General features: G+C 46.4%; 1 protein-coding gene across 4 annotated transcripts in view; it reads right to left on the bottom strand.

The window, feature by feature from the left end:
- The window catches only part of arhgef6 (Rac/Cdc42 guanine nucleotide exchange factor (GEF) 6), a 223,775-nt gene that overhangs the window by 114,436 nt on the left and 84,316 nt on the right, over positions 1–25,023 (bottom strand). For all 4 annotated transcript variants that reach the window (XM_063061177.1, XM_063061179.1, XM_063061178.1 and 1 more), the window contains 2 exons: positions 7,558–7,685; positions 5,953–6,154 (listed from right to left, as the gene is read on the bottom strand). In XM_063061177.1, the coding sequence (XP_062917247.1) occupies positions 5,953–6,154; positions 7,558–7,685 (330 nt within the window). The remainder of the gene's footprint in view (positions 1–5,952; positions 6,155–7,557; positions 7,686–25,023) is intronic.

The following is a 25,023-nucleotide window of genomic DNA, read 5'->3' as shown; positions in this document are numbered from 1 at the left end:
AGATTTTCCACCTCACTTGTCACCCATGGTTCCTTCACCCTACCATTCTTTATCTTCCTCACCGGGACAAATTTAACCCTAACATCGTGCAAGAGATCTCTAAACATCGACCACATGTCCATAGTACATTTCCCTGCAAAAACATCATCCCAATTCACACCCGCAAGTTCTAGCCTTATAGCCTCATAATTTGCCCTTCCCCAATTAAAAATTTTCCTGTCCTCTCTGATTCTATCCTTTTCCATGATAATGCTAAAGGCCAGGGAGTGGTGGTCACTGTCTCCCAGATGCTCACCCACTGAGAGATCTGTGACCTGACCTGGTTTGTTACCTAGTACTAGATCTAGTATGGCATTCCCCCTAGTCGGCCTGTCAACATACTGTGACAGGAATCATAATGAAAATAAGATGATGGGGCCAGGGGACTTAAAATCATTGAAAAGGTCCAGAAGTGTCATGGATGTAGGTAGGAAGAGACTGAACTAGGGATGATAAGAAAGAGTTCAGGTATGCAGATATCAGCTCAGTGGGGCAGGAACAAGCTGAAACAATGGGTCTACCTGGACAAGCAGGTTTGTGGATCTTGGGTAGGAGGTAGAAATGGGAGGTGCAGGAACTATGAGGTTGGTGGCAGCAGATGGGAGATCCCAAGGGCTAATAAGGTGAGTGATGGTGTGGGAGACAATGACCAGGTATAAGAAAGAGGAGGTGTCTGAGAGCTGATGCTGGACCTTAGCAAGGTAGCGGTTGGAACGCCAGACTACTTCATCTGTGGGTTGAATGGTGAAGTTAGGATTAGTACAGAGGGAGTGAAGAGCACAGCATTCGAAGGGGTAAGGCTGGAATTAGAGAGAGAAGTGTTGAAGTCGAGACAGTTGATGTCCCATTGGCAGTTGTCAATGAAAAGGTCCAGAGCAGGCAGAAGACCAGAGTGGGGTGTCCAGGAAGAGGAAGAGGGGTTAAAGACAGGAGAGGGATGGTTGAAGACAGGAGAAGGGCTCACTGATGCGGGGTGGAGAGTCCACGTCAAAGAAGTAGCGTTAGAGACGGAGGCTGCGGAAGAAAATCTCAGCATCGTGGCAGGCACAGAACTCACTAAGGGGTGGACAAAGGTAAGGCCCCTACTGAAGTCACAACGTTCTGCCTCAGAGAAAGGAAGGTCAGAGGGAATGGCGAAGACCTGGCACAGAAGAGAGTTGGGATCGGAGGGGGAAGAGGGCTGGTAGCATCTGAGGAAAAGAGAGGTTTGTGGTGTTCAGGGATGGTGGGGTGAGAGGAAGATGGAGTCTCTGAGGACCCAAGAGCTGGCAGCAAGACCAGAGAGAGATGGGATTGCGGAGTGGTGGTGGGGAAAGGGAAACGGGGGTTCCAGCGGCAGCATGTGAAGACCCGGTCTGGAAGTCAAGGTCGGAGATGGAGTTCGAGTCTGAGCTTTGAATCTGCTCTGGATCATTAAGGCTGTTGAGGTCGGATATTAAACTTGATTCTGATTGCTGTCTACCTGTGTTGCCACTTTCAGGGAACAATGGCCTTAGGTCCTTAGGGATCTCTGTACACCAACATTTCTTAACACCTTACCATTTACTTTACGTCTCAGTCCTACTCGACTTCCAAGTCAAGTCAAGTCACTTTTTATTGTCATTTCGACCATAACTGCTTGGGGGAAGAAACTGTTACATAGCCTGGTCGTGAGAGCCTGAATACTTCGGTGCCTTTTGCCAGATGGCAGGAGGGAGAAGAGTTTGTCTGAGGGGTGCGTGGGGTCCTTCATAATGCTGTTTGCTTTACGGATGCAGCGTGTGGTGTAAATGTTTGTAATGGCGGGAAGAGAGACCCCAATGATCTTCTCAGCTGACCTCACTATCCGCTGCAGGGTCTTGCGAACCGAGATGGTGCAATTTCTGAACCAGGCAGTGATGCAGCTGCTCAGGATGCTCTCAATACAACCTCTGTAGAATGTGGTGAGGATGGGGGGTGGGAGATGAACTTTACTCAGCCTTCGCAGAAAGTAGAGACGCTGCTGGGCTTTCTTTGCTAGGGAGCTGGTGTTGAGGGACCAGGTGAGATTCTCCGCCAGGTGAACACCAAGAAATTTGGTGCTCTTAATGATCTCTACGGAGGAGTCGTCGATATTCAGCAGAGAGTCGTCGTTCGCTGTCAACAACCATCTCTTTTGTTTCGTTCACATTCAGAGACAGGTTGTTGGCTCTGCACCAGTCCGTTAGCCACTGCACCTCCTCTCTGTATGCTGACTCATCGTTCTTGCTGATGAGACCCACCACGGTCTTGTCATCGGCGAACTTGATTTGATGTGGTTTGAGCTGTGTGTTGCAGCACTGTCGTGGGTCAGCAGAGTGAACAGCAGTGGACTGAGAACACAGCCCTGGGGGTCCTCCATGCTCAGTGTGATGGTGTTGGAGATGCTGCTTCCAATCCGGACTGACTGAGGTCTCCCAGCCAGAAAGTCTAGGATCCAGTTGCAGAGGGAGGTGTTCAGGCCCAGTAGGCTCAGCTTTCCAGTCAGTTTCTGAGGAATGATTGTGTCGATTGCTGAACTGAAGTCTATGAACAGCATTCGAACGTACATGTCTTTTTTGTCCAGGTGGGTTAGGGCCAGATGGAGGGTGATGGCAATGGCGTCGTCTGCCGAATGGTTGGGACGGTACGCGAACAGCAGGGGGTCCAGTGAGGGGGGCAGCAGGGTCTTGATGTGCCTCATGACGAGCTTCTCGAAACACTTCATGATGATGGATGTGAGTGCGATGGGACGGTAGTCGTTGAGGCAGGACACTGAAGACTTCTTCAGCACGGGGATGATGGTAGTGACCTTGAAGCACGTAGGAATGACGGCGCTGCTCAGGGAGATGTTGAAGGTGCCAGTGAGAATATCTGTCAGCTGGTCTGCACATCCTCTGAGCACGCTGCCAGAAATATTGTCTGGTCCAGCAGCCTTCCATGGGTTGACCTTGCACAGGGCTCTCCTCACATCGGCCACAGTGAGACACAGCAGCTGGTCGTTTGGAGGAGGCGTGGTCTTCCTCACCGCCACGTCATTTCCCGCCTCAAAACGAGCACAGAAGTTAATCAACACATCTGGGAGGGAGGCATCAGCAGCACAGGCGGGTGCCAAAAGGAATCACCTCACATTTGTCAGGATTAGGCTCTTTGCAACCATCCATTTGCTCTATGTCCTGCTGTAACCTCAGACAACCTTCCTCACTTTTTACAGCACCACTAACTTTCATATGATTCACAAATCATTCACACTCAAGTCATTAATGCCCAACCCCTGTGGTACACTTTTACACACAGGCTTTCAATTCACCACCCTCTACCTCCTACCACAAAGCCAATTTTGGATCCAATCACCCACCTCACCTTGAATCCAGATTGCCTCCACCTTCATGCTGAATACCAACCTCCCATGCTGAATCTTACTGAAGTCCAAACAGACATCCACTACCCTGCCTTCAACAATCTCATTTGTTACCACCTCAGGAAATTCAGTCATAGAATGTAGCACAATACAGGCCCCTGAGCCTGGAATGCTGCGCCGACCTTATAACCTACTCTCAGATCAACCCATCCCTCCCTCACTTCTCTCCCTCATAACCTTCTATTTTTCTGTCATCCACATGCCTAACTAGCTTAGTGAGACAGGATTTTTCCTGAACAAAGCCATCCTTAATTAGTCCTTGGTTTTCCAAACAACATAAAGCCTGTTCCTTCGAATCTTCTCCAGTAATTTCCCCACCTCTGACAGAAGGCTCACCGGCTTGCAATTACCTGCCTTATCCTTGCTGCTAGGTAAGGCACTCTGTCCACATTTCCCGATGCGTGGAGAAAATCCGCCTGCATTATCAAACACCCCTCCAACCCTGGACATTCTCTCTTCTCTCCTCTCCCATCGGGCAAAATATACAAAAGCTTAAAAACATGTACCATTGATGAAGTTTTAAGGGAATTGGGGGACGTCCGAAATGATTCTCGGACTCTTGTAAATAATGGGTTAAAATTAAGTGCCAGCTTGTGTGTGCTCTGTTCTGGATAGTGTGCAAAGCTTGTCCTTCGCTGGGGAATCTGCCTGCAGCTTGTTTAGATTAACGACTCACAGATGTCCCCTGAGAATGTATGTAGAGTTGGGTTCTCATACTGAACTAAGTTCCCTCCTTTTTCTAATAAAAGAGAATAACTGATAAGGATTGGACACAACATTCAATTGTAGTTAAAACTTTGATTTATTGGACTCTCTTAACTAAGTAATTAAGTTTTGCTGCAACAGACCTGGTGAGAATACCAGTTTATCTAAGTGCTCTTTATTTTGCTAGTTCTATAAATTGTAATGTTTCTGCATGTTAGACAGAAGTTCGTCATGGAGAGAGAGAGAGAGAGAGAGAGAGAGAGAGAGAGAGAGAGAGAGAGAGAGAGAGAGAGAGAGAGAGAGAGAGAGAGAGAGAGCGAGAGAGCGAGAGAGCGAGAGAGAGAGAGAGAGAGAGAGAGAGAGAGAGAGCGAGAGAGCGAGAGAGAGAGCGAGAGAGCGAGAGAGAGAGAGAGAGAGAGAGAGAGAGAGAGAGAGAGAGAGAGAGAGAGAGAGAGAGAGAGCGAGAGCGAGAGCGAGAGAGAGAGAGAGAGAGAGAGAGAGAGAGAGAGGTAGATAGATAGGTATTCTGTCTCTCTGATGCTTGGTTCCTTCTCGCCAGCCGAGTTCGAACAAATAAACTGGTGAAAGGATAAAGTAAAGAACTGTCTGTGGTGTAGTTATTGGTCTGGCAGATTTAAGTTTACACCATCAGGCTCAAGGGCTATTACAAGACTCTTGAACAGGCCTCCTGATCTCTCAGTCTGTCTTGTCATGACCCTGCACTGCTCTCATTTCTAACTGCAACAGTATATTCTGCATTCTTGTATTTGTTTTGTATTACTTTGATATTATCATAGAAAAATGAGTATAATCTAAATTTATCTTTTTCTTGTGTAGGTTGATTATCTGATGCTCAGTGACTGTTGCATCTCAAGTTTTCATTACACATGTGCATGCACGGGCTTGTATGTCTGGCAATGAACTCAACTTTAACTTTGTATGGAAAGATGTTAACAGTGTTGCTGAGCAGAGGGACCATAGCTCCCCGAAAGTGGCTACGCATGTTGATAGGGTGGTTAAGGCAACATATGGCATGCTTGCCTTTATCAGTCGAGCCAGTCAGGAAGTTATGTTGCAGCTTTATAAAATTCTAGTTAGGCTGCATTCAGTTCTGGTCGCCCCATAATAGCAAGCATGTAAAGACTTCGGAGATGGTGCAGAAGAGGTTTACCTGGATTAAAGGGCACATGCTATAACAAGAGGTTGGACAAACTTGGGTTGTTGTCTTCAAACGATGGAAGTTGAGGGGAGATCTGATAGAGGTTGATAAAATTATGACGGATGGTATAGATAGAGAAGACAGACAGTATCTATTTCCAAGGGTTGAAATGTCTAATGGCAGAGAACATGCATATAAGGTGAGAGGGGGTAATTTCAAAGGAGAGATGAGGGGCAAGTGTTTTTTTTTACACAGAGAGTGGTGGGTGTCTGGAATGCACTGCCTGGGATGGTGGTAGAGGCAGATACACTAGGTACATTTAAGAAACGTTCCTAGATAAGCACATGTGGTTATATGTGTAGGCAGAAAGGATTAGCTTAATTGGCCATCTGATTACTAACTTATTTGGTTTGGCACAACACTTGTGGGCCAAAAGGTCTGCATCTGTGCTGTACTGTTCTATATTCTGTATCACACAAACACAAATTTATCGCTGTACCGTGGAACATGTGACAATAATAAATTAATTACCAAAAAAGAAGAAAGTGAAAATATTCACTGCTCTCACTGAAAATCAACAGGATGAGCCAGCCATGATTTAGAAACATAAAACCCGTTAAACTGCCCAGGCAAGGCCCAATGCTCAACTTACCACTGGGTTTTATCTCCCGTACATAGTTGCTGGGGAACCACCCTGACCTGCCCTTGAATGAGCCTTCCCACCATCCTCCATCTTCCACCCGAGTGACATACAGAATGTCTCCCTTCGAGAATGAGAGCTCGTCCTCGTTATTCTGCTTGAAGTTGAACTTCGCTTTCACCACCAGCTGATGGCTCCCATTTTCAGTCATGTCCTGCAACAAACACACAGTACTTTACCCAGCAAACAACATTTCACTGAAATGCTCCCAGAGTCGAAATAAGAGCACAGACGACCATTCGGCTTCTTTGTCCCTGCTATGCTACTCCTTAAAACCATGGCTGATTTAACCACCTTAACCACTGTAGCATGGAGGTTAGCACACGAACTCGGGGCGTCAGAGTTTGTAATTCAATTCCGGCATCCCCTGTAAGAAAGTTAGTATGTTCTTCCCATGAACTGCATGGGTTTTCCGCAGGTGCTCCAGTTTCCTCCCACATTCCAAAGACAAACTGGTTAGTAGGTTAATTGGTCATTATAAATTGTCCTGTGATTAGGCAAGGGTTGCTAGGAGGTGTGGCTTGGAGGGCTGGAAGGGCATGTTCCATACAGGATCTCAAAGGAAAATAAAGAAATGAACCACAAAATTTCGTTACTCCTTCAGTTCAATTGGTCAATATAGGTTTAAAAGGGAAATGTTCAAATATACTTACCCCTGCAATGAATGACAATCTGTTAAAATCAACCTTATGATCTCACTACACAGGGACCATTCAGCCCACTACACTGGGGCTGACTTCATGAAAGTAGGAGCACGTTTGCCACTTACTGAGATAATATTCAGCGGGGCTGACACACAGGTGTTATTCAAGGGTGGCTGTAATTTCTAATTATTTATGAGAATTGGTGAGGATAAGTAAGCAGAGTATCGTTGGCAAGGTTGGAAAATATTTCACTTTATTTAGAGCACAAAACAGGCCCTTCCGGCCCAACGAGCTGCATAGCCCAGCATTTAACCACAGCCTCATCACAAGATCATTTGCAATGACCAATTAACTTACTAACCAATACCTCTTTGGGAGAAAACCAGAGCACCCAGAGGAAACCCATATGGTTCACGGGAAGAACATACAACCTTTCTCACAGAGAACGTGGAATTGACTTCCACTGTAATAGCGAAGTGCTAACCTTTGCATTATTGTGATGCCCCAAAATCATTAAAACAATACCCACAGCAACATAACAAGGATATTTATTATTGAAGGACATCTAAAAAAAATATTGGTTCCATGTGTCAGGGGATAAAAAGGGACTTAGGACAATCAACCCAGATACTAAAACTATTAGAGGCTTCAATAGTTGTGCACGTAGCAAGCTAGAAACAGAACTCTCTCCCAGAGGTAAGAGGCAGAGGGACTGAAGAGTGTGAAATGTTTAGCAGACGGACAAGAGGAAGGTGATATGGAGTGAAACAATGGAATTGGGTTAAGGTCCATCTATCTGAATGACAATCATAAAATGACAAAAACAAATGCACTATTGTTTCCCAAAAGCAATGAGATGTATTCACTGTAACTCAGCTTCCCTTCAAACCAGCTTTGGAAGGATATACGTTACCAGGTTCTTGGACTGCCTCCGCAGAGTCCTGGCTGCCTTTGTAGCTGGTGCCTGTGTGCTGCTCGAGGAGTTAGCGGAGTTACTGTGATTGAATGAGAAAGAGGAGCATGTTCTTCCACTCCCTCGTTCTAAATGAAAACAAACACACACATCGGAAAGAGGTGAATGGGCTGCTGATTGCTCCTCACAAGCACAAGACAGTTATGTGTCAGCGCATTTTATAAAGCCTCAGCTTAGCTCTAAAAAGCTGCGGAAAGTTGGAAATTCAGTCAGCTCCATCATGAGCACTAGCTTTTTCAGCATCAAGAACATCTGGGCTCTACCAGCTCCATCATGGCCTCTCCATCATTGACAGCACCTCAAGAAAATGGCATCCACCATTAAAGACCCTCTTCTTAATGCATCACCCAGGACATGCCCTCTTCCTATTGTTACCATCCAGGAACAGATACCAGAGTCTGAAGACACACACTCAATGTTTCAGAAACAGCTTCTTCCCCTCAATCATCAGATTTCTGAATGAACATCGACTCCATGAAGACTATTTTTCTTTTGCTCTCTTTTTGTACTACTTCTAATTGTAATTTATGGTTTTTATTGTTATGTATTGTACTGCTGCCACAAAACAACAAATTTCACAACTTATGCCAGTGTTACTAAACCTGATTCTCTATAATGTCAGCAACACACACAAAACGCTGGAGAAATTTCCTCCAGCATTTTGTGTGTGTTGCCTGGATTTCCAGGATCTGCAGATTTTCTCTTGTTGATGATTTGAACCCTATAATGTTAACTCATCTCTGCACCTTTCCCAGTGGGTGCTCACATGGTGACTCAGTTGTGACAACTGGTGGAAAACTAAACTAGCTGGTCACACAATTATCTAAAAACAAAAAAAAATGCAGATGCTGGTAATGTGAAATAAAAACAACAGGAAATGCCGTAAATTCTCAGCAGCTCACATAGCATCTGATCAAAGGTCAAAAACCTGCTTATCTCGAAACATGACCTACACAATCACTAAACTTACAAACAAGGTGCCTACAAAACGCCCAACTGACTGGGTGGATAATATTATTCTGGCTAACTTCTTCCACTTTCCGAAAAGCAAACTCTTAGATGTGGTCATGATGTTATCCAAAATGTTCTTTGGAAGTCAAGAATGAAACGAAGATTCACATCACACATTCCAACACCCTCTGGACTCACTTTCATCTCATGTTATATATATATTTCTTTCTTTTTATATTTGCAGTTTGTTGTCTTGTGCATGGTTTTTCATTGATTCCATTGTGTTTCTTTGTATTTGCTGTGAATGCCCACAAGAAAATGAATCTCAGGGCTGTATATGGTGACATATGTACTTTGATAATAAATTTACTATGAACTTTTAATCTTTGAAAAGATAGTGATTACAGGAATTTTATTAGCAGTTCATCACTGTAGGGGTCAGACTGGGTCAGCCTGCACCAGTAAAGAAGTTACAAAGGAACTTGACCACGTGCTCTCCTTCTACACTGCAAGCCAGTTTGAACGGGTTTGAATTAAAAAAATCTGCCAGCAGCTACTGCACACAAAATGGTGAAGGAACTCAAAAGGTCAGGCAGCATCTATGGAGAGGAATAAATAGTCTACATTTTGGGCAAAGACTCATCTTGACCCTAACATCGACTGTTTGTCATTTCTTCAGATGCTGCCTGACTTGCTGAGTTCCTCTAGCATTTGGTGTGTGTTGTTTTGGATTTCCAGCATCTGCAGAATCTCTTGTGTTTGTGTGAACAGTGACTGATTCACACTTCAGCTCTGCAGACAAATAAATGACAGATGTATAGAAACAAATAGTTACGAAACGATTACAGACAAATGGTTGATTATGCAAACACATAAGCAAGCATAAAGAAAGCTAAAACTACAAGGAAAAACACAGTAAAAACAACATGGACTCTAATCCAATAAAACCAACCTTTGTAAATAGAGCACATCGTACAATGATGGTGCAGCCTTTCCTTAGAGAGTATGGTTTGATCAATGACAGTGTATTCACCTAAATGAACAACTAATGCAGGCCACACTGCCCACTGGACAGACTAATGGTTCCGTGATAAAAACTATATTTGCTGGAAATTCTACAGAGGCACGGGAAGCCAGCAAGTATCTATGAAGAGACAAGCTTCATGTTTCTGGTCAGTGACTACTTGGGTGAGGGTTGGGGCAAATCGAGGCCTCACAGATTTGCTTCAACAAAGGAAGGTTATCAGTGTTCAGCTCTCTGACCATCAGCAGCACCATTTTCACAAATACACTGCTGACAGCACATTCCCCCAGGATCTCTGGTACTGTATTTTCTTTAGAAACATCAGCAGATGGTAAACACACTATTTCCACAGGTTTGACAGAATTTACCGCTGCGCACCTAGCTCTTTTCTCAAAAAAGAAAATGATGGCAAGGTTGACTCATGAACTTCCTGGTTATGAACTCAAGAGGAACAAAAGGACAGGAACAGCCGCTCAAGTCTCTGCTTAAGTTGCCATTACACAAGATGTTATTTCTGCTTTGCCACAAAAACAAAGTCAGCCTGCAACTACTGTAACTTAATGTTGTGAATTGCCCAAAAGTGCAAGGGAGACTGAACACTTGAGGAATTTATTCCAAAAGCTGGACCAGCCATGATGGGCCAAAAAGCCTTCTACTGGACTGTATTAGTATTCTAACTCAAACTTACCCCCAAATCAATAGCATTTCTTAGTCAACACATTTTAAATGAATCCCCATAATTTCCACAGATTGATAATTAACCTTACAACAGTTTTTAAACAAAATATTGAAGGAAATTCTACTTATCCCACTGTAAGAATGTGAATAATTTCACTTTGTAGCCCTCGGCAGTCTGTTGTCTCAAGATCCTCATTGATATACTTCTCAAATGTAATGACATTTCTGCTTTGCAGGCAGTGAGTTCCAGATCCTTGCTGATGTTTTCCACAACTCCCCACCCATATTTTCACCAATTACCTTAAACATAGAGAGCTGTGGTTATACAGTAGAGAAACAGGCCCTTCCCATCCACATTGACCAAGATGCTACTCTCAATTGGCTCTCTAAAATGTTCCTATCCATGTACCAAATTCTCTTCTAAATGTTGCAATTCTACCCATCTCCTCTGGCAGCTTATCCCTTATACCAACCAACTGCGTGGAAGAACATGCCTCTCAAGTCATTTTTTAAATCTCTCCCATCTCAGCTTAAACCTGTGCCATCTTATTGAAAACTTCCTAGTCCGGGTGAAAAGATTATGACCATCCACCTTATCTGTGCTTCTCATATATGTTCTAAAAAGTGACCCATCAGCCTCCTTCACTCCAAACAAACCCAGTCAAAACCTATGCAGACCCTCCTCACAAGCTTTCCATTCCTGGCAACATCCTTTTGAATCTATTCTGCATCCTCTCTAGGCTAATCACATCCTTCCGATAGGATGCAGTTCAGTTCCTGTTTGCAAAGGGGAATTGTTTCTACACGTTCACCCTCTTTACAACTCGATTAACGAGCCCCTCTAGCTCACCTTTGTCCAAAGAAAACCCCCTGGGCATCATTTTCTCCAAAACTAGAACTCACCAGTTCTGGCAACCAAGCAAGGCTGCATTCAGAAACACCTACACTCTGTGAATACAAGGGAGAAACGCCTCAAGTTCATACCCATCAATAGCTTGCCTACTCAGCATTTCAATTCCATCTGTATGCCTTACACGTGATATTTATATTCAAGATTCACGATTGTTTCATGTCAATTCCAATACACAAGTGTAAAGGAGAAAAAAAAATTGTTACTCCAGATCCAATGCAGCACAAAAAAAACAGTAAGATAAAGAACACAATGCTATTCTTTTAAAAAAACACAATAAGTATAAATAAGATAGTTTATATCTATAGATTAATTATATGTCCATAAAGTGACGCTAAGCACAGGAGTGTCTGTACCTTGGATGACTCTGACAGGGAATGATAAAGTAGTGGTGGATGGGGGTTGTTGAGAGGCGGGTCAGTGAGCGCAGGTGTGGAACAGCCTTGCTGCTCATTATTGTCCAGCAGCACTTACGTCCACAGTGATGAAGCGTTTTGAGAGGTTGGTGATGAAACATATCAACTCCTGCCTGAGAAGCAACTTGGATTGCTCAAATTGCTTACTGTCTCAGCAGGTCTACAGCAGATGCCATTTCACTGACTCTTCACTCAATCCTGGAACATCTGGACAGCAAAGATGAATACTTCAGGATGCTCTTTATCAACTACATCTCAGCATTCATTCATCTCCTCAAAACTAATCAATAAGCTTCAAGATCTTGGCCTCAATGCCTCCTTGTGCAGTTGGATCCTTGATTTCCTAATTTGCAGACCCCAGACAGTTTGGATTGGCAATAACAACTCTCCCACAATCTCCATCGGCACAAGTGCACCACAAGGCTATCTGCTTAGCCCCCTGCTCTCCTCGCTTCACACTTAAGAGTAGGCACAACTCCAATGCCATATTAAGGTTTGCTAATGCCACCACTGTCGTAGACCAAATCAAAGGTGGTGAAAAATCAGCATATAAGAGGGAGATTGAAAATCTGGCTGAGTGGTACCTCAATTTCTTACTCATTATTAGTTAGACCAAGGAGCTGATTACTGACTTCAGGAGGAAGAAAAGGTCCATGAGCCACTCCTCATTGTGGGATCAGAGGTAGAAAGGATCAGCAACTTTAATTTCCTCTGTGTTACCATTTAGAGTTAGGGTTAGGGTTTCAGAGGACCTGTACTGGACCCAGCACGTAATGTAATTACAAAGAACGCATGGCAGCGCCTCTACTTCTGTAGGAGTTTGCAAAGATTTGGCATGACATCTAAAACTTTAACAAATATCTTAGATGTGTGGTGGCGCCTGGTATGGAAACACCAATGCCACTGAACGGAAAAAGTCTATAAAAAGTAGTGGATACGGCCCAGTCCATCATGAGTAAAGCCTTGCCCACTATTGAACACATCTACACTGTATATTATCACAGGAAAGCAGCATTCAGCATCAGGGACCCCCACCATCCAGTTCATGCTCTCTTCTTGCTGCTGCCATCAGGAAGGTGGTACAGGACCCTAAGGCCTCACACCATCGGGTTCAGGAAGTTATTACCCCCCAATTATCAGGCTCTTGAACCAAAGGGGATAATTTCAGTCAACTTCACTTGCCCCATCACTGAAATGTTCCCACAACCTATGGACTCACTTAAAAGGCCTCTTCATCACATGTTCTTGATATTTATTGCTTATTTATTTATTACTATTTCTTTCTTTTTGTATTTACTTGTGGTTGTCTCTTGTACACTGGTTGAATGCCCAAGTTAGTGCAGTACTTCACTGATTCTATTATGATTATTATTCTATTATGGATTTATTGAGTATGCCCACAAGAAAAATGAATCTCAGGGTGTTATATGGTGACATATATTTACTTTGATAATAAATTTACTGGGAACTTTGAACTTTCTGCAGCTTTTTCGATCCTGTGCAGTGGCCCCTCCATACCAGACAGTGATGGAACCCTTAAGAATGTTCTCCATGATGCATCTATAGAAATTTGTGAGTGCCTTTGGTGACATACCAATTCTCCTCATACGCCTAATGAAATATAGTTGACGTCGTGCCTTCTTTGTAACTGTATCAATGTGTTGGGCCCAGGATAGATCCTCAGAGATGTTAACACTTAGCCATCAACACAGAGTATTGTCACAGGGAAGCAGCACTGATCAACAGGGACTCCCACCATCCACGTCATGCTCTCCCTTTCAACTTCCCATCCTTCAATGAGGATTGGTTTGTGTTCCTTCAGCTTACATTTCCTGAAGTCCACAACCAATTCCTTGGTCTTACTGACATTTAGAACAAGGTTTGCTGCAGCACCATTCAACCAGCTGATCTATCTCGCTTCCTCGCCACCACGGAAATTCTGCCAACAATAGTTGTGATGTTGGCAAATTTATAGTTGGTGTTTGAGCTGTGCCTAGCCACACAATCATGGGTGTAAAGAGAGTAGAACAGTGCTCTAAGCATGCATCCTTGAGGAGCTCCAGTGTCAATTGTCAGTAAGGAGAAGTGTTTCTTCAGATCCAGTTACAAAGGGAGGTACAGATGCCCAAGTTTTGGAGGTTACTGATTGGAACTGAGGCTATGATTGTGTTAAACGCTGAGCAGTAGTCAATAAACACCAGCCTGACGTAAGTACTTTCCAGGTGATACAAGGCTGAGTGGAAAACCAGTGAGACTGCCTCCACCGTAGACCTCCATGGCAATATGAACATTCTCCATAACATGTCTATTTCTTTTCCTTATCTCTTGAACAACCACGATAAACATAAAGGAGATGTAATCCAACAAGCTTGGGCATCTCAGACGGCTTGTTCTCATCCATGAGTCAATTCACTGAGCATAGCAGTTAGCATAATGCTATTACAGTGCCAGTGACATAGGATCAATTCCACCACTGTTTTTAAGAAGACTGCACGTTCTCTCTGTGACTGCATGGATTACATCCAGGAGCTCTGGTTTCCTCCCACATTCCAAAGATGTACAGGTTAGGGTTAGTAAGTTGTGGGCATGCCATGTGACTGCCCCCAGCACCTCCTCAGATTGTATTGATCATTGACACAAACAACACAATTCAATGTAAATTCTGATCTTTCATGTCTCATCATCACGATCATCAGGTGCCATGCCCAGTTTGAGCTTTGACTGCCATGGCCCACACACTCCTGTTTCGGGTCAAGTGGATCAATTCATTGGTATTCATTTCCAGTTCTCTGGCTGCTGTCTCCATCATCATTTGTCTTTGTCTTCCTCTTGCTTTCTTCCCTTCAATCTTTCCCATAAACACCGTACATTCTAACTCTTCTTTCCTAATCACATGTCCAATGAAATTACGTTGCCTTTTCATGATCTCATACATTATTTCTCTTTTTGTGTTTAGATTATGAGGACACGCAGTCCTCTTTTGTTGTCATTTAGTAATGCATGCATTAAGAAATGATACAATGTTTTTCCAGAATGATAGCACAAAAACACATGACAAACTGACTTAAAAACTAACAAAAACCACATAATTATAACATATAGTTACAACAGTGCAAAGCAATACCGTAATTTAATAAGAACAGACCAAGGGACGGTAAAGTCTCAAAGTCTCTCGAAAATCCCATCATCTCACGCAGACGGTAAACCTCCAGCACCGCCAACTTGCCAATGCAGCATCCTGGAAGCATCCGACCACAGTCCGACTCCGAGTCCGTCTGAAAACTCCGAGCCTCCGACCACCTCTCCGACACCGAGCACCATCTCTGCCGAGCATTCCGACTCCAGCCCCGGCAACAAGCGATAGGCAAAGCCAAGGATTTGGGGCCTTCGTCTCCGGAGATTCTCGATTGCACAGTAGCAGCGGCAGCGAAGCGGGTATTTCAGAAGTTACTCCAGGTGTTCCTCCGTACTCTCACTGCTGTCTCCATCAAATCCAGATTGTGCACGGCCCCCCTAGTTACACATACGATATTCATTCAGAATGGCCGCGTGCACCGCGTCACGCCATCTTCTCCTCCCTCCAGTTTGCTCTGTTCATGATATCCTCGATAGATATTTGTTTCATCCATGATATTCTTTGCATCCTCCTCAAAAACCACATCTCTGCTGCTTCAATTTGTTTCCTCATGTTACTAGATAATGTCCAGCATTCTGAGCCATATAACATAACTGGATAAACTTAACATTTCAGTACTCTGAGGCGGGTTGTCATTTCCCTCTGTCACCTTATCTCCTTACCTGTCCATCGCCTCTCTCTGGTGCCCCTCTCTCTTTTCTTTCTTCCATGGCCTCTGTCCTTTCCTATCAGATTCCCCCTTCTCCAGCTCGGTATCTCTTTCACCTATCAACTTCCCAACTCGTTACTTCACCCCTCCCCCCGGTTTCACCCGTCACCTTGTGTTTCTCCCTCCCCTGCCCCCACCTTCTATCTCCGACTCCTCATCTCTTTTTCTCCAGACCTGCTGAAGGGTCTTGGCCCGAAACACTGACTGCATTCTTTTTCATAGATGCTGCCTGGCTTGCTGAGTTCCTCCAGCATTTTGTCTGTTAAATCTTAACTGCATTTTAATTCACCCAACATTGCCAACAGCCTCTAAATCCCATGGGACAATAGATTTTAAGAAAACTTCTACACCTTCCTTGTCTGTCACCCCCTCCTGGGTTTAGGTCTAATCATGCTGATTACCAACCACACAAGCTTCTGTGCTGTACTGAAAGGGAAGAAGTCGGCTCTGGGCCTCTCACCCAGAGCCACACAAACTCAAACAGGAAGCTGCTCCCGCTGCATTTGACTATAGCTGCACAATCTGATCAAGCCTGTTCATGCAGCTACAACCACTTCACTCAACCACAAACAGCCAAGCCTTCAACTGCCAAACGTGTCGTCTTCAGACACTTTGCCCCTTAATCTCTCTGTCTTTCAAACTGCACCTTACGATATACCTCCATAGTCAAGCCTCCCTCTTTAGAATAGTGTTAACTTCTATTCAATTTCAAATTCTGGGCAAGGGACGGGGTTAAATGAACAGGAACAGTTGCCTCATTTTGCAAGGGAACAGATTCTCATCAGTGCTAAAACATTTTTAAGCAAACGTCAGTCAGTGAGAATTGGTGACAACATCACCACATGATTACAAACCACACCAGAATCATTAACTGCTTTGCTCTGTACAGAATACTGCATTATTGCTCAGTATTTAGTGCTGTTATTTTCAGACTTTCCTGATTGGTCAGGGTATGAAGAGATACAGGAAGAAGGCAGGAGATGGGGTCTGAGAGGAAAATTCAATCACCCATGATGAAATGGTGGAGCAGACTCGATGGGCCAAATGGCCTAATTCTCCTCCTATATCTTACAGTCTTATTTCTAGCAGATTTAAAAAAAAATTTTCATCACATTTCCAAGTCTGAATAGTGTGCTTGTGGGAGAAAATACATCAGCCAAAATCAAATGACAGAGCAGACTCAATGGGCCAAATGGCCTTTCTGCTTCTACACCTTATGGTCTATGTTGTCCTCGCTTAGCCCCTTGCTCTTCTCTCTTTGTACACATAACAGTGTGACTAAGCACACCTCCAATGCAATATATAAATTCGCAGACAACACCACGGTTATTGGATGAATCACAGGTGATGATGAGTCAGCCTACCAGAGAGAGAAAGGACACCACATTGAGTGTGGCCAAATCAATAACCTCTCACTCCCTCAGCAAAACTAAAGAGCCAATCGTTAACTTCAGTAAATGGAAGGAGAGTGAGCATACGTCAGCAGTGGAGAGGGTCAGCATTTTTAAATTCCTGTGTGCTGACATATCCAATGAAATCTGGACCAAGCACACAGATGCAATCACAAGAAAGGTGCAACAGCACCTTCATGTTATTAGGGATAAGGGAGTTCAGCATATCACCAAACAAATTGCTACAACTGTACCGTTGAAAGTATCCTGACTGATTGCATACTGCCATGGTGTGGCAATTCGAATGTACAGGAATGTAAGAAGCTACAGAGAGTACATTATGGGCACATCCCTACCATCACTGGTAGTATCTACAGGAGAGGCTGCTTCCAGAAGGCAACATCTATCATCAAAGACCTTCACCATACCACCTTCTTCCAGCTCCAATCAGCCAGGAGGTACGGAAGCCTGAAGCCCAAACTCCATGAGGTGCTTGAACCAACCAGCAAGACCATAATCACCATTACAATTTAGTAGTTATGGCCACTGCAATAAAACTGACTTTTCTTTGTTCAAATTGTGTTCTTTCTTGTAAAAATTGATTCTCTTTCTTGTGAATGCTGCCCAGCTGGTGCCACATGCCTGTGATACTGCCTATTTGATGCCATGTGCCTGTGACGCTGCCATCAATCTCCCAAGGTAGTGACATGGGTAGTCTCTGTTGGTGACCTCACCAACACCAATACCCCAAGGTAGTGAGGCAGATGGAAATGGGACTCTGGATCACAAACACTACTGTTTAAATAAAACCATGCCAGATTAATGAGGGAGGCAACAAAGGTGATTGCTTGCACCTTGATAGACACTTCGGGGCACTGTGGTGCAAGTCCACAGCTCCCTGAAAGTGGCAACACAGGTAGGAGAAGCTGGTCAAGGTAGGTGCACTGTTTAAAACTTAAGAAGTTATGTTGCAACTTTGGTTAGGTTGTGGTGACCCACTTTATAGCACACACAAACCAGCCCACGAAACAGCGCACGCAGGCAGAGGGCCGACCCCAGAAAGGGCGCCAGGCCATCTTCACCAGCAGGGGGGAAATCCCGGGCGCGGAAAGGGTCTGGGAATATGCATTCCCCACAGCAGTCCCGCCCCAGGGAAGGCGGGAACGGGAAGGCTTTAAAGCAGGCCGCGAAGTTTGAATAAATCTCTTTCATCGCAACTCTAACTCACCGACTCCATGTGGTTATTCTCGCGCTGTGTGTAGCGCACCGCTACATTTGGTGACCCCGACGGCCCAAACGGTATTTGGACCAGAGATGACCGATGGCCGCATCTGTTCACGCAGTTTCGTTACAACTGCCAAACTTTTGGCTGCTGAGACCCCGTCTGTGGTTGGAACAGGCAGAAGCACAATTCCACATTCAGCAGATAGCCTCGGAGTCCACTCGTTACCACTACATGCTGAGCTCCCTCGACCAAGAGACTGCTGCACAAGTTGAGGAGTTTATACAATCGCCCCTGGAGAATGGCAAATACACAGCATTCAAAGCCCTGCTCATAAGGACTTTCGGACTCCCATGGCGCGAACGAGCACGCCGCTTAATGCACCTGGATGGTTTGGGAGACAGGCCGCTGTCGGCATTAATGAACGAAATGCTGGCCCTGGCTGAAGGACACAAACCCTGCCTCATGTTTGAGCAGGCATTCCTAGAGCAACTGCCCGAGGACATATGCCTGCTGCTGTCCGACACAGATTTCAGCGACCCCCGGAAGGTGGCGGCCCGGGCAGATGTGCTGTGGAATGCTAAGAAGGAGAGAGGGGCATCCGTTGCACAGATCACCAAGCCGCGTGCCCAACGACAGACCAGACCAGGCCCGGCAGCAGAACCCAACAAACAATGGTGCTTCTACCACCAGCGGTGGGGCACAGAGGCCTGCCGCTGTAGACCACCCTGCAAATTCCCGGGAAACGCCAAGGTCCAGCCGCCGCCGATCGCTATGGCGGCTGGCCATCAGGACAGCCTCCTGTACGTCTGGGACAAGCAGTCAGGACGCCGATTTTTGGTCGACACCGGAGCGGAATTCAGCGTTTTACCTCCAACGAGTTACAACACCCGCAACAGAGAACCGGGACTCACCCTGAGGGCCGCAAATGGCAGCACAATACGAACCTACGGCACCCGCACGGTGCGGCTACAGTTCAGCTCCAGCCGGTTCACGTGGGACTTCACACTGGCCCAACCACTCCTGGGGGCGGATTTTCCGCGAGCCCACAGCCTGCTGGTCAACCTGCAATGAAAGCAATTAATCCACGCCAAGACTTTTCAAACGTTCTCCCTGGGTGAAGCAAAGTTGCCAGCCCCACACCTGGACTCCATCACGCTGTCCGACGATGAATACACCAGGGTCCTGCTGGATTTCCCATCAGTACTAATACCGCAGTTCACGGCAGCCATGCCCAGACACGGAGTACAGCACCACATCCCAACCCAGGGACCACCCCTCCACGCCCGTGCCCGAAGGCTTCCCCCGGACAAGCTCCGACTGGCGAAGGAGGATCATACGCGGAATTGGGGATCATACGACATTCCGACAGCCCATGGGCCTCCCCACTGCACATGGTGCCCAAGGCAACGGGGGGCTGGAGACCATGCGGTGACTACCGCAGACTGAACGAGGCTACAACGCCAGACCGCTACCCTGTGCCGCACATTCAAGACTTCGCAGCAAACCTACACGGCGCAAGGATCTTTTCCAAGGTAGACCTCGTCCGGGGATAGCATCAAATCCCTGTACATCCGGACGACATCCCCAAAACAGCACTTATCACCCCGTTTGGACTTTTCGAATTCCTCCGAATGCTGTTCGGCCTGAAGAACGCCACACAGACTTTCCAGCGGTTAATGGACGCGGTGGGATGCAACCTGGACTTTGCATTTATCTATTTGGACGACATCCTCATAGCCAGCAGTAGTCGGTAGGAGCATCTGTCCCACCTCCGCCAGCTCTACTCCCGCCTGAGTGAATTCGGCCTTACAATCAACCTAGCCAAATGCCAGTTCGGACTCGACACCATCGACTTCCTGGGCCACAGGATTACTAAAGACGGGGCAACCCCTCTGCCCACCAAGGTAGATGAGGTCTGCCACTTTCCCCGACCCAACACAATCAAAGGCCTGCAGGAATTCGTGGGTATGGTGAATTTCTACCACCGTTTCCTCCCCTCAGCAGCCCGAACCATGCGCCCCCTATTCACTCTGATGTCGGGTAAGGGCAAGGACATTACCTGGGATGAAGAGGCCGCAGCTGCTTTCGTTAAAACCAAAGAAGGCTTGGCAAACGCCGCTATGCTAGTGCACCCCAGAACGGACGTTCCTACTGCCCTCACGGTGGACGCATCCAACACAGCGGTCGGTGGAGTGCTGGAACAACTCATCGAGGGTCGCTGGCAACCCCTGGCGTTCTTCAGCAAACACCTACGACCACCCGAACTCAAATACAGTGCTTTCGACCGGGAGCTATTGGCACTATACCTGGCAATCCGACATTTCAGTTACTTCTTAGAAGGTAGGCCCTTCACCACTTTTACAGACCACAAACCGCTTACCTTTGCGTTCACAAAGGTGTCCGACCCCTGGTCGTCCCGCCAGCAGCGACATCTGTCCTACATCTCCGAGTACCCGACTGACATCCGACATGTCTCTGGAAAGGACAACGTCGTGGCGGACGCACTATCCAGACCTACCATACAGGCCCTGTCCCAGGGGGTGGACTATGCAGCGCTGGCAGAGGCACAGCAGGCAGACGCTGAGATCCCTAGTTACAAGACTGCAGTCTCCGGTTTACAGCTCCAAGACCTCCCCGTAGGCCCAGGTGAGAGGACCCTACTATGTGACATAGCTACCGGCCAACCCCGCCCCGTCGTCCCAGCAGCCTGGCGCTGGCGGGTTTTCAAATCCATTCACAACTTAGCGCACCCCTCTGTCAGGACAACCGTCCGGCTGGTCTCCAACAGGTTCGTGTGGCATGGGCTGCGTAAACAGGTCAGTGAATGGGCCAAAACGTGCACGCAGTGCCAAACGGCCAAGGTGCAGCGGCACACCAAGGCTCCGCCGCAGCAGTTCGAACCCACCCGCCGGAGGTTCGACCACATCCATGTGGATATCGTAGGGCCCCTGCCAGTGTCACGAGGAGCGCGGTACCTCCTAACGATGATAGACCGCTTCACCAGATGGCCAGAGGCAGTCCCGCTCACCGACACCACCTCCGAATCCTGCGCCCGAGCACTGATCGCAACCTGGGCAGCCCGCTTCGGGGTACCGGCCCACATTACCTCTGACAGGGGTGCCCAGTTCACCTCCAGCCTGTGGTCGGCTATGGCCAGCCTTTTATGATCACAGCTACACCACACAACTGCCTTCCACCCACAGCCGAACGGACTAGTGGAGCATTTCTACCATCACCTGAAGTCAGCTCTCATGGCCCGCCTGGAGGGGCCTAGCTGGGTGGACGAGCTTCCTTGGGTCCTGCTTGGAATCCGCACGGCGCCCAAAGAGGATCTGCACACCTCGTCGGCCGAGTTGGTGTACGGCACACCCCTGGTAGTCCCAGGAGAGTTCATACCAGCCCCAAGGGGGCAAGAGGAAGAACCCACAGCAGTCCTGGACAGACTATGGGAGAGGCTCGGTAACCTGGCCCCAATACCCATTTCACAGCACGGACAGAGCCCGACCTGCGTACCCAAAGACCTGCAGAACTGCAAGTTTCTTTTTGTACGACGGGGCGGACACCGGGCACCACTACAGCGGCCCTACGAGGGGCCATTTAAGGTGATCAGGAACAATGGGTCCATGTTTGTGCTGGACATTGGGGGGAGAGAGGAGGTTTTCACAGTGGACCGACTCAAAACGGCCCCTGTGGACTTGGCGCAACCGGTCCAGGCTCAGGCACCGCGGCGCAGGGGCAGACCTCCCAAACAGAGGCCGATCCAGACTGTGGACATTGGGGGAGGTATCGCCGGTTCTGGGGGGGGGGGGTTATGTGGTGACCCACTTTCTAGCACACATGAACTGGCCCACGAAACAGCGCACGCAGGCAGAGGGCCGGCCCCAGAAAGGGCGCCAGGCCATCTTCACCAGCGGGGGAAAATCCCGCGGGCGGAAAGGGTCTGGGAATATGCATTCCCCACAGCAGTCCCGCCCCAGGGAGGGCAGGAATGGGAAGGCTTTAAAGCAGGCCGCGAAGTTTGAATAAATCTCTTTCATCGCAACTCTAACTCACCGACTCCGTGTGGTTATTCTAGCGCTGTGTGTAGCACACCGCGACGAGGTCCCATTTGGTACTGTGTGCAGTTCTAGTTGACAAAGACATGGTAGAAAGTCAGAGCCTTTCTCCCCCAGAGTGGAAATAGCAAATATTAGAGGGTATAAATTAATGGCAGGAGAGGGCAAATTTAAAGGAGACTTACTGGAAGCATTTTCTTACACTGCAAGGGGTGAGTGCCTGCAATGCTCTGCAACATACACAAGATGCTGGAGCAACTCAGCAGGTCAGGCAGCACCTATGGAAATTAATAAACACTCGACATATTGGGCCAAGACCCTTCTTCAGGATTGTTCTGCCAGGGGTAGTGGGATATAGATCTTGTGTAGGCAGACAGGTTAAACTACCATCATTGGCCCAAAGACCTGTTCCTGTGCTGTATCGTTCTATGTTCGAACTGCGTATATGCTTTCCATCAGGAGTCTGCTCATACACTGCTTCCCTTCTCACTTATTGGTTAAGAAGAAGAGGAGAATGGAGTTAGGACCAGGAAACGCACAGCACAAATTTCCCCCAAGGCTTGATTCCTTTCTAAAACGGGCTGGTGTGGAGGCTCAGGTGGATCAGTTGGAGTGAAGAGATGTTCCTGCAGGCTGGTGTGGAGGATCGATTGGAGTGAGGAGATGTTCCTGCAGGCTGATGTGAAGGATCAGTTGGAGTGAGGAGAAGTTCCTGGAGAGTCAGTGACTGTAATGAGTTCAGGAAAACAGAAAAATTTATGATTGAGGCAGGTAAAGAAACTTGGCCTGTCCCCTAAAATCCTCACTAATCTTGCACCATAGAAAGCATTCTTCTAGGGTGCATCACAACCTGGTGTGGAAGTTGTCCTGTCCAAGACCGGAAGAAGCTGCAGAAGATCATGAACACAGCCTAGCACATCACACGAACCAATCTTCCGTCCTTGGACTCACTTTACACCGCACGCTGTCAAAGCAGTGCTACCAGGATAATTAAGGGCACGACCCACCCAGCCAACACACTTTTCGTCTCTCTTCCCTCCAGGAGAAGGCTCAGGAGCTTGAAGACTGTTATGGCCAGATTTGGGAATAGCTTCTTTCCAACTATGTTAAGACTGCTGAACGGATTCTGACCCGGATCTGGGGCATATCCTCCAAATATCCGGACCTGCCTCTCGTTTTTTTTTGCACTACCATACTTTCCATTTTCTATTTTTCTACTTATGATTTATAATTTAAGTTTTTAATATTTACTATCGATTTGTACTTCAGGGAGCGCGAAGCACAGAATCAAATATTGCTGTGACGATTGTACGCTCTAGTATCAATTGTTTGGAGACAATAAAGTAAAGTAAAGCAAGGTTACTAATGGCAAAGAAGCTACAGGACAGTTGTAAGGATCTGTTGTCCCCACCCCTTCTATTACTCAGCTTGGAACTCTGACCAACATCAGTTGTAAATACATAAGCATTTTGCCTCCTGACGAGATGTCAACACCTGAAGTTCTCACAAAGTCCGTAATTGCACAGAACATTCACAACCACAGGATATCCCACCACACTTTACAGACATTCTGGACAAAGTGACTTCCATTGCTGCCATTCAACCCCAAGAAATAAATTGCATGTCAAAGATCTTAAATTTTATCAGTTATGGAAAGTCAACATAAAATCCAATATTTCTACTACTTTCTTCACCTTATCTTTATCATTGTCATAGAACACTACTGCACAGAAACAGGCCCCTTGGCCCATCTAGTCCATGATGGACTGTTATTCAGTCCAGTCTCAGCAACCTGCACCCGGACCATACTGTCCATACCCCTCCTCATCCATGTACTTACCCAAACTTCTTTTAAATATTGAAATTGAACCCACATCCACCAGTCTCACAATATTGGGAAAGGTGGGCTGATATGACACTTCCTAAAATAGACATCAAAATGATGCTTGTGCATTATTTCCTAGATTAATTATTTACAAAGTTAAAAGGGTGATTGTTGATCATAGGCAGACTAGGCTGTACAGAGGTGCCGAGGGCACCATACAATTGCAAGATTTTCATGTTTTTCATTAGAAGGGTTTCCCCCTTGAGGGGCTCTGGATTTTCACATCTTTTGATTAAGAGAGCTTTGATTTCTGATGTCTGATCAAAGTCCTCGAGCAGCACAAGGCTCTGCTTGCTTCAGTCGATGAGTACTCATCACAGTTGGGCATCGCCCATGCATCTTGTGCTAATTATAGATGTCGGCACCTTCTGTAGGTTCTGGAGGTTTCTGTCAAAACTTCTATCACAGGGATCACAGGAAGTCAGCATCTTTCTGTCTTTTGCAAATATTTATACATAGAGCACCTTACAAGCTGAGAGACCATTCAGCCCACATGCCCTGCTTCCTATCTGAATGAACAATCCAATTAATTCCTGCCCTCTCCCATTACTCAGGACTTTCCTGCCAAGATGTTTTCATCAGAATTATTAATTATTTCTAGTTTCTCTTCAGGTAGTGCATCCAATGTCAAAACAACTTATTGTCCAGAAGCAATTCTTCATCTCCCTTGTATTAATTATTTAAGGTCTCGTTACCAAGCTCCACTGCAAATAATTTCTGAATTACTTCACCAAAACTGTTCCGAACTTTTTCCAGAAATACATTCTGATAAGGAAATACACATCACTTTCCCATGCCAATATTTTTACTTTCCTCATGTAAACAGAATACTACCCATGGATGATAATTCACATTTCACACAGGCAGGTAACGTTCCAATGCCTGGTTTTATGAGGCATTTTCAGCCAGATGTTACAAACTCAGACATCCTCCCATTCTCTTTCATTGCTTATAGGAGCAGACATTTATCAGGCTTAGGTGACCTTTTGCTTAGCATGGAGGGAATCAGGTGAGAGCCATCTCACC

The sequence above is a fragment of the Mobula hypostoma genome, chromosome 10 (genome assembly GCF_963921235.1).
Source record: "Mobula hypostoma chromosome 10, sMobHyp1.1, whole genome shotgun sequence".
NCBI classification, from domain to species: domain Eukaryota; kingdom Metazoa; phylum Chordata; class Chondrichthyes; order Myliobatiformes; family Myliobatidae; genus Mobula; species Mobula hypostoma.
Note: the sequence above shows the minus strand (reverse complement) of the source record. Positions and strands in the feature narration are given on the sequence as shown.